This window comes from Salvelinus namaycush, chromosome 19 (assembly GCF_016432855.1).
Source record: "Salvelinus namaycush isolate Seneca chromosome 19, SaNama_1.0, whole genome shotgun sequence".
Taxonomy (NCBI): domain Eukaryota; kingdom Metazoa; phylum Chordata; class Actinopteri; order Salmoniformes; family Salmonidae; genus Salvelinus; species Salvelinus namaycush.
The window spans coordinates 35,323,907-35,333,884 of record NC_052325.1 but is presented as its reverse complement, the minus strand read 5'-3'; the positions used below and the strand labels follow the sequence as shown (position 1 = coordinate 35,333,884).

Below are 9,978 nucleotides of genomic sequence, written 5' to 3'. Positions count from 1 at the left end.
GATTTGGCCATGGGCTGTTGAATTGACTTTCAACTCAGAGACAAAAATGGAAATGAGGCAGCTGTTATTTGTTCAGAATCTTTTAGCTGAATATTTAATACTATTCAACCTGTTTCATCAGATTAAATTCATGAGTTCGAGTTGAATATTGTAGAACGGATCATCGATTTCCTGACTAAAAGAACCTCGACAGAGCCTACAAGAGAAGGCGGAACAGCCTGGCTGGTCCCTACAATCCCCTAACCAGTACATGTTGTTCAACCCTTCTCTATATCGTGGACATACATTCTTACCACAGCAATTCTTGGTACAGTGGTACACCGTCTGACCTACATCATTGTATAAATCAACTCTTCTCCACTTATGGTTTATATTCCACATCCCTGTCTGTCAATCCAAACGTTCTGCTTGCCAATCAAACTTCAATCCACATTGACAGATTGATAGCCTAGGTGTCTAGTCCATTTCTGATTCACCCAACTTGTCATGTCTTGCCAAACAGCCAAAACATTTCTTGCAGAAGTCTATGAATAATCGAGTTGAGCTGCTCACCGAGTCAGACATGTTCACTAAAAGGAGAGAGTGGTCTTTATTTGAACACTTGCTCACCCACAGAACAGCAAAATAACATAGACAATTTGAAGTAATTCCACAAACAGAATAAGTGTATATCAATATCGCCCCAACGGAGGAATAACAGATTCTTTGGTCATTCAGTTCATGATTATATTTTCCTAGTGGACAAACAGTGGGGTGGGACTGAGGGGGGAAATGTCCTCAGTCTCCTCAATGACTAGAAAAAGTCAGCAGCGGTAGGGCGTTTGGGGGTGGCTTTCGGGGTGCTCTTGGTCTTCTTCTTGGTGCTGTTGGTAAGAGAGGCCACTGGGGACTTCAGCACTCCGAACAGGGGTTTCTGCAGGGGGTCAAATGGCACTCTGGACGACCCCTCTGGACTCACCAGCAGGCTGCGATCGGTCTTCCTAAATTCTGGGAATCAGAAACGGGCAAAAACAAATAGGAAAGTCTCATCAAAACTATGGAACATTGAACTGTAAATAAATGAGGACACAGAAGCTAGATTATCAATGAACCATTGAACACGGGACAACAAAGTATATACATTGGAAAATAATAGAGGTCTTGTCCGTTGTATGAGTAAATAAGGTGCTATCCAGCCCCCTCATACCTGCAATTTTGTTTTTGTTAAGTCCGAAGGTAACCTTCTTGGATTCAGATTTTGGAGTCGGACACTTCTGTGAAAGAAAATGATGAAATGGGATTACACATTTGTGAACAGACGTTAACAAGGACAGATGGTGATGAAGTAACTTGCTGTAATAATAGGCATCTTCTGTGTTGACCAGCAAGTACCTTCTTGCTGGACAACGATGTGCTGGGGCTTCCCTTGGCTCTCTTGAAGAAGATGGGTGTAGGGATGGTGGCATGGCTCTGGAACGTAATGAAGTCAGACTCCTCACCTCCCTTAGCCTTCTTGGGCATCATCTTTTTTGTTTTCTTGGCGTTCACCGGTGTGGACGGCTCTTCGCTGTCCTGAGGAGAGGATGAAACAAAAAGCAATTTAACAATAGTCCAAACAAATTTGTAAACGAGAAACCTGTTCAATGGCTACAAGCACATAGCTAACTAGGTCACATCTGCTACACTTAAGCTAACTAAAAGGTTATGCATTTAGGAACTAACTTTCAAACATTTGCATATTTGATTGAGGGGGACATCCATCAAATGTGGTAGGCTGATTCAACCTGGGCCTAGGAATTGAAGTCAAATGTGAACTTAAAACTCACGTTGACTCTAGCAGCCTCTGCCTCAGCCTCCAGCTCCTCAGCCTCGACCTCTATCACTACCGGGATCTTCCTCTTCTTCACGGGAGTCTCCAGGTCAACCTTTGTGGGCTGCTCCTCTGCAATGCTCTCCTCCACTGCCGTGGTGTCTGGCTCCTGCTCCTCAGATACCAGTGCTGCCTTCTTTTTCTTCTTCTTGAGGGGAGCTGGTGTGGAAACCTCTACCAGCTCCGCCTCAGCGTCTACAAGTGTACGGTTTGAGTCTGCTGCAGTCTTTGTTTTACCCTCGGCCTCCACGCTCTGTTCTTCAGCCATCTTCTTTTTGAGCACGGTTGGTGTAGCGGCTTCTGCTGGCACCGTCTCAGCGACTACAAGTAGGACGTCCGCTTCAGTTTCTGGCTGCATTTCACCCTCGACCTCCACACTCTCCTCTTCAGACTTGGCCGCCTTAAGTTTCTTCTTTTTCAGGGAAGTGGTGGCGATGCGGACGTCAACTGGAGGCTCCTCAGCTGGAGTGGCCAGTGGTTTAGGGCCTGCTGGTGTCGTGTCTACCGGTGCTGAGTCTGTTTCAGCGACCTCTTCCTTTGTGCTCTCAGCACTCCGTTCAGCCTTCTTCCTCCTATTCTTCTTTAGTGGGGTGTCCATGATCTCTTCTACAGCATCTGGCTTCGTCTCAACCTCCTCTACGGTTGTCTGTTCCTCAGGGTCCTGCTTGGTGCTCTTCCTCCTGCCCTTCCTCTTGGTTGTGCTGGTAGTAGCAGTCTCAGGGGCGCTCTCTGGCTCTGTAGCCCCCTCTGCAGCCTCTCCGTCCTGGGTAGCTGGAGCAGCCTGGTCTTCTGTCTCCGTGGCTTTCACACTAGCCTCCGGCACATCTGTATTAGTCTCTGGTTCTGTTACCGCTTTCTCCTCCTCCTGTACAGGCGTTTTAGACTTCTTGGTCTTCTTTTTCTTCTTGGACGACGTGCTGTCTGGTACTGGTGTCTCGGATTGGGTCTTCTGTCCAATCTCCATGACAGATGATAGGCTCCCCACCACTATATCCGGTGGAGTTTCTGATTGCACCTCTGTCTCCATGGCAGTTACCTCTGAGGGAGTATCAGTGACCTTCATAGGAGAGGCGTCCTCCTCCAGGACAGCCTCTTGCTTCTCCCCAACATCGGTGCGCTCGGCTGGGGTAGATGTTTTCTTCTTTACCCCCGCCTCTACAGAGTCTATTGGGACAGAGAGCTCAGTCTTTGCTTCTGTAGGTGCTGCCTTCTTAGCGTCTGTCGTTTCGCTCTCTGTTGTAGGAGGAGTTGTGTCCGCCTCAGCCTTCACTTCCGACTCCTCCGCCACCCGGTTCTGCTCGCCACTCTTCACTTCTCCCATGCTCCTCTTCTTCCGCGTGGTGGTGTCACCGGGTGTCTTTGCTGGTTTGCTCTTGTCCGATGCTGCACGCTGGCCTGACTTCCCTGGTTTTGAGTCGTTTTTCTTGCCTGAAGTAGAAAATATGGAGATAGCAATGATGTAAGAACAACACTGAACAAAAATATGAACACAACATGTAAAGTGTTGGGCCCATGTTTCATGAGCTGAAATAAAAGAGCCCAGAAATGTTCCATACGCACAAATCCTTATTTCAATCAGATTTTGTGCACAAATGTGTTTACATCCCTGTTAGTGAGCATTTCTCCTTTGCCAAGAGAATACATCCACCTGACAGGTGTGGCATATCAATAAGCTGATTAAACAGCATGATCATTACACAGGTGCATCTTGTGCTGGAACAATAAAAAGACACTAAAATGTGCAGTTTTGTCACAACGCAACAGATGTCTCAAATTGAGGGAGCATGCAATTGGCATGCTGACAGCAGGAATGTCCACCAAAGCTGTTGTCAGATAATTGAATGTTCATTTCTTTACCATAAGCCACCTACCAATATAATTTTTGAGAATTTGTCAGTATGTCCAGCCGGCCTCACAACCACAGACCACGTGTAACCACGCCAGCCCAGGACCTCCACATCCAGCTTCTTTACCTGCGGGATCCTCTAAGACCAGCCACCCGGATAGCTGATGAAACTGAGGAGTATTTAGGTCTGTAATAAAGCCCTTTTGTCTGAAAAATTAATTCTGACTGGCTGGGCCTGGCTCCAAGTAGGTGGGCCTATCCCAGGCCCACCCATGGCTGCACCCCTGCCCATTCATGTGAAATCCATAGATTAGGGCCTAATTTATTTATTTCAATTGACTGATTTCCTTAAATGAATGGTAACTCAGTAAAATCGTTGAAATTGTTACGTTCATATTTTTGTTCAGTGTACATTCAATACTGAAAAAATATATAAATAAACAAAGACGCTTAATATCTATGGCAATCACGGTAACAAAGACTTAAGGTGAAAGGTTAGTGTATAAATAGTGAGTTTGAGGTACCTTTACGTTTCTTGGCTGGTGAGCTCTCTTCCTCCTCCAGGGCTCTTCCCCTCTTCATCCTCTTTCTGCTGCCAAACATTTCATCGTCATCCTCATCCGTTGACACTTCCTCTGGGTACTCGTCCTGTGGGAAGACTCCTGAGAGAGCGAGAGGAAGACAAAAGGAAAAGAGCGACGTCAGCTTCTTTGCACATCTATAATAGGGATACTCTGTGATTGAATAGTTATGACCATAAGGATTCCTACCGTCACTGAGGTCCCGGAGACTGCAGGGGAACAAAACCGAAAAATAAGACTGCCAGTCAGAATACACAAGCTGAACCAATTCCTCTTAATCTGAGTTCATTTCAAGCTATTCTAATGTAAGTGTGTGTGTTTACTTACGTCTTGATGACTTTGTAGAGTCTCTGTCTGTTGTGGCTGGGGGTGTTGCTACGGCTGGCTAGCCCAAACAGCCTGTCCGCCAGGGCAGAGTAGTCAAATTGGAGAACAGGTCCGATCCCCCCGTCATCTGGTATCTCAGACTCCGAATCACTCTCCAGATGGAGCATTTCATCATCTTCTTCATCCTCCAGACTACCTTCATCTTCCTCAGTTGATGCGGTGCCTAAAACCACAAAGGGAAGAGAGGACAAGACTTATAAAATATTGAATATCTGGACATTTTTAATTAGAGGCCTTGTATCATTAATAAGACAATTCCGTATATTGCAATGTAGACTTGTGGAAGTAAAGCTAATTTCTCTACCAGTTAGTCCTCAGAATTTCAATGCCTACAGTTGGTCTGCTTTCCAATGGTTTTCATGGGGGATTTCTTAGCAGCTTTTTTGCCCTTGGGAGGCTCCTTTTTCTCTTCCTCCTCTTCAGAAGCCTGTCCCGAGTCAGACTCCTCAGACCCTCCACCTGTAGCATTCACCTCCTTCAGCAGGTCTTCAATGGCGAAGGGAGCCTGGGCCACGATGGCACTGAAGATGCTGCCGCAAATAGCCTTGAGCAGGATCCGACTGGGACAAAGGAAACAAGGGGGGGAGAAAAAGAGAAGGGGAATGCGTAGAGTGGGTTAAAACAACAGTCAAAGGGTGATGGCCATTCATTTGAAGAGGGTCATATATAAAGACAGTGGTATTACTCAAGTGGCTGTTGTCAACCCTCGCACAAAAGTTCCCTGTAAAACTCACTCTTTGGTTTTGGATGCTGTTTTGCAGAACGGGTCGATAAACGTCAGGTTCTGAGCCGCTGTGAGCTGCAATCACAAACAAAGCCCTAAATCATTAAACTGTGGTGGAACCAATCTCAGCATGGAACTAGCTCACACACACAATATGAATTCCTAAAACCCAACAAACCCTAACCATTATTATAACAGCCATATCGGTATCATACTTTAGTAATACCACGTCTCTACCTTCATAAGCCGATTTATTGATCGATTTATTACCTCACAATTATATTCCTAATTTTAGCAGCAAAACTAAATCTCGATCAGCACTTACAGTAACCATAGGTTATACCTCAGCTGAGCCAACTGCAGCCAGCTCTGTCATGTAGAGGTCCAGTATGTGAAACTGCAACCCACAAGGGTCTCCGCTGGTGCTGTGGAGGACCTGAGCAGTCAGGAGCTCCAAAAACCTGGTCACCACACTGTAGAAAGACAAAACAAGTTAGTTGAACATCACAGGGAGGATGCGTGCAAAAGGGCTTAAAGGGACATTACAGTTCAAACTCGTAGTTTATCAGATGTTTAGGGTCAAAGAATCACCCACCTGGTCTCCCATTCTTTCCTCTTCATCATTTCAAAAGAGTTCCTGAACACGAAACGAACCAGCTGTCACAGAGAAAGACAATGAGAGACAGGTAACGATGTCATTTCTTCATGTCCAAATTATTTTCACAGTTTATTCTCCAACTATATGCAATGATTTATTGGGTAAGGAGAAGCTGATAAGATTTTGATGGATGAATATACTGACCTGGAAAAACTTATCCATGCGAAGCATGTCAATGCCAGTCCATTCTCTTTTGATGGTCTGCAGGAAAGTCTCCAGAAACAAAAACACTACAAAAGGGATTAGAGTCAATGAAAAAAATAAACAAATCTCAAATTGGAGTACACTTTCTGTACAGTGTCTGTCAATTCTCCGAAAATTTGTTCACAGACCCATAGGAAATATTTAAAAAATGACAATAATGAATACATGGTAGCTTCTTTTTATGAAGACTTACTACTCTGGACGTTCTGAAAGCTATGCATCAGGCCAGATATCTGATTCGACAACTCCTCCTGTAGGTAAAATTCCTATTAATGAATCTTCTCTTGGACCCACAAATTGTCAAACTTGCGTATCAACTCTAATGGTTTAACCTTTTTACATGAATTCACATAAGTTGGGTCACAACATGACACTGACGTTACCTGAAGAAGTGGCTTGTCCTGCATCCACAGGCAATAAAAGAGGCCCTTCCATAGTTTAAGTAACTCGTCGCCTGTGAAACCACCTAGAAAAAAGGCAATCGGTGAAACAACTGGATAAATTACTAACGTTACTATAAAAGGAAGTTGGCAACTTTGTTGGTCGCATCGTTACTGGGCTTGTGCGACTTTTCTTTAATGTGTTCTACATCTTAAGACCTTTTACATAATTGTTTGTGTTAATGACAAGTTAACTATTGTATTGTTAAACCGAGAAATTCCGATCTTTTAACAAGCGCAAACGAATCAAAGGGTTAGAAAACTAGCAATACGAAGAGATGAGGCGGACATGCTGCGTATCCCTTCCACCGTTATGTTAAAAGAGAAGTGCGTGGTCCAATTTCCCGGTAAGCCCGTTAGCCTTACCGTTGATTTTCTGTGCCCTAACACTGATATACTTTCTTAGCTTCTTGATGGCCTTTGTCCGAATGGGCTTCTCGTTAGATGCCAATCTTTGAGCGAACTGGATCTCTGCTTCTTGTTGTATTGGCGCCATGTTCCCACTAATTCATGTGGAAACACATTTCTCTGAGCTTTTCGCATGTGTTTTACCTCGTCGCAGGATGATGACTTCACACTTAAAATAAATGGCCGCTATTCTGCATTTCATCACAGGGCGGCAATGTTCACTCAACTTTGACTCGTCATTTTTACCCTGCAGAGTCCATGGAGGCTATTTATAATCACACCCAACCTTTTAATACTGAGAGAATTCCTCAGTGACATGCAAATCCCAGAACAGTAATTATGAGATAGACACTTAGGCTACTATAGAAACATCTTTATAATTGAAATAGACTGAACAAAAACATAAACTCAATTTCAAAGATTTTACTGAGTTACAGTTCATATGAGGAAATCAGTCAATTGAAATCCATTAATAAGGCCCTAATCTATGGAATTTGCATGACTGGGAATACAGAAATACATCTGTTGGTCACAGATACCTTTAAAAATTGGGCTCCACAATGGACCTCTAGATCGCATCACGGTATTTCTGTTTATTCAAATTGCCATAGATAAAATGCAATTGTGTTCGTTGCCTGTAGCTTATGCCTGCCCAAACCATAACCCCACCGCCACCATGGGCCACTCTCTTCACAATGTTGACATCAGCAAACCTAACATCAGCAAAGCGCTTGTTCACACAACGCCATACACGTGGTTTGCGGTTATGAGGCCGGTTGGACATACTGCCAAATTCTCTAAAACCACGGCTTATGGTGGAGAATTGAACATTCAATTATCTGGCAACAGCTCTGGTGGTGCGCTTTTGAGAACTGTGTTTTTCCCCTAATTGCATTTAGCCTTATAGCATACTGCCGTGCACGCATTACTGCCCCTAACACGGACGACACTGGGTCAATTGTACGTCGCCTCATGGTCCTCCCGGTCGCGGCTGGCTGCGACACAGAGGTATCGTATTTGAATATTGAAACAATGTTGCAAATGTCGGAGCAAGTTTTATACAAATCTCCGCTGTTGAAAACGAAATCTAAAAGAAATGTGAGGTATTGTCTAAATGCTTTTAATAGTGGAGATCAAGTTCATAAAGTGCCTGGCTTGGCTGATGAGACAGTGGATTGCGCAGTCAGATGGAACAGAGTAAATCGGCTAAATCAATGACGTTAAAATGCCTGTGGTAACTTGTGGAATAGACGCCGGCAGGAATGCGGTTTTAACCAATCAGCATTCAGGATTAGACCCATCCGTTGTATAATTGGGCAATAAGGCCTGAGGAGGTGTGGTATATGGCCAATATACCACGGCTAAGGGCTGTGTCCAGGCACTCCGCGTTGTCTCATGCTTAAGAACAGCCCTTAGCCATATATCACAAACCCCCGAGGAGCCTTATTGCTATTATAAACTGGTTACCAATGTAATTAGAGCAGTAAAACTAAATGTTTTGTCATTCCTGTGCTATACAGTCTGATATACCACGGCTGTCAGCCAATCAGAATTCAGGACTCAAACCACAGTTTATTACAAGTTATAGCACACTTTTACTCACACCAAGGTAAACCTGATCATCATCAAAATCATCTGATCTGACATCTTTAGCTACTCGTTTCTCTGTGAAACATTCCTCTTAAGTAAAAATTAAACCAACGGACTGCTGCCTCTTCTGTTTACAATTGTCATGACAAAAGGGGTTCGTTTAATCTCCCCCGGACACCCGTGTAGGCGTGTTTTGCACTGGCTGAAAGTTGATTGCATTTGATTTGGAACCGGGCTGCCTCCCGAGCTCGAGTCATGTGCCCCTTTCAAAGCCCAAGGCGAAGTTGGCTCAAAATAAAAGTGAGGTAATTAAGCATGTGTAGTAATTAGTAGGATTCAGTGGCGTGTATTCATGAGTTCCAAGGGAACCCAGGCTTCCCCCCAAAAATTACAAAATAATGTATCGTTCATCTCTGTGTTTCATAAATGTTCTTCAATTTGCAAGAGGTTGAATGTATCTCACCGGAGAAAGCATCTGAGCGAGCAAAACAGCGCCCCTCTGTCTGTATGTGTAGGGCATTTATCTGATGCTGTCTGGTCAGAAAGAGTATGACATTGTTGCTGCCTCTAGCAGTGAATGCAAGGGAAGCCAAGTGAGCATTTGGCCTCCCTTGATAAAAAATAAAATAACAATAACCAATCAGCATTGAGCTAAACTGAGTGAGCTGTGAATGGTCCTGGTGTACCAACAAAAAGTGTCAAAGGAAGACAAACGCCATGCTTGACAGGATTTTTTTTTTATTGTTGCATTTTGTTGTGTTGTTGTCCTCTGGTGGCTAGCTAGGTAGCTAAAATTGTCCCTTTCCTAAATTAGCTATCGATGGAGATTGGTATTTGGACTTGTGGTTTTACTTAATTCTCCATATTGGCCAATGATTATAAAGACAATTCTGATCCAACCCTAAATGTAATGTGCCCATGTAGCTAGATGTAGTATGCTAATGTTAACTACAGTAGCTGGCCTGGCGTATCATTGCCCATGAAAGGAAGTTAGGCTAGCGAGCAAGTATTTTTGCCAGGTATTGTCACGCCCTGATCTGTTTCCCATGACCATTCCGCCTGCCTTGACCACGAGCCTCTCTGCCATTCTGTACCTCCTGGACTCTGATCTGGTTTTGACCTTTTTGCCTGTCCACGACCATTCTCTTGCCTACCCCTTTGGATTAATAAACATTGTAAGACTCCAACTATCTGCCTCCTGTGTCTGTATTTGGGTCTCGCCTTGTGCCTTGATAGTACGAACTGGCCATGACAGACCCAGCAGACTTGGACCAGCGCCGCCAAGCTGTCT

The 9,978-nt window shown here is 44.3% G+C and overlaps 1 protein-coding gene across 1 annotated transcript; it reads right to left on the bottom strand.

The window, feature by feature from the left end:
* Nucleotides 1-565: 565 nt before the first annotated feature.
* On the bottom strand, nucleotides 566-7,199 carry LOC120064367 (ribosomal RNA processing protein 1 homolog B-like). The gene is made up of 15 exons (XM_039014905.1): nucleotides 7,056-7,199; nucleotides 6,633-6,715; nucleotides 6,443-6,500; nucleotides 6,190-6,275; nucleotides 5,983-6,044; nucleotides 5,731-5,860; nucleotides 5,398-5,462; nucleotides 4,997-5,223; nucleotides 4,604-4,826; nucleotides 4,466-4,485; nucleotides 4,220-4,357; nucleotides 1,806-3,277; nucleotides 1,372-1,551; nucleotides 1,187-1,253; nucleotides 566-987 (listed from the first exon to the last, which is right to left on the bottom strand). The coding sequence occupies exons 1-15, from the start codon at nucleotides 7,183-7,185 to the stop codon at nucleotides 794-796; spliced, it is 3,135 nt and encodes a 1,044-aa protein (XP_038870833.1). The 5' UTR covers nucleotides 7,186-7,199; the 3' UTR covers nucleotides 566-793.
* Nucleotides 7,200-9,978: the final 2,779 nt, after the last annotated feature.

Bases quoted from the DNA above. Each gene is read 5' to 3' on its own strand.
- LOC120064367 (XM_039014905.1), bottom strand. From the start codon at position 7,185: ATGGCGCCAATACAACAAGAAGCAGAGATCCAGTTCGCTCAAAGATTG. The intron at 6,276-6,442 runs GTAAGTCTTCAT...TCCCTTTTGTAG, and splicing joins CTTTCAGAACGTCCAGAGTA to TGTTTTTGTTTCTGGAGACT. The intron at 1,552-1,805 runs GTGAGTTTTAAG...TCCTCTCCTCAG, and splicing joins CAGAGGCTGCTAGAGTCAAC to GACAGCGAAGAGCCGTCCAC.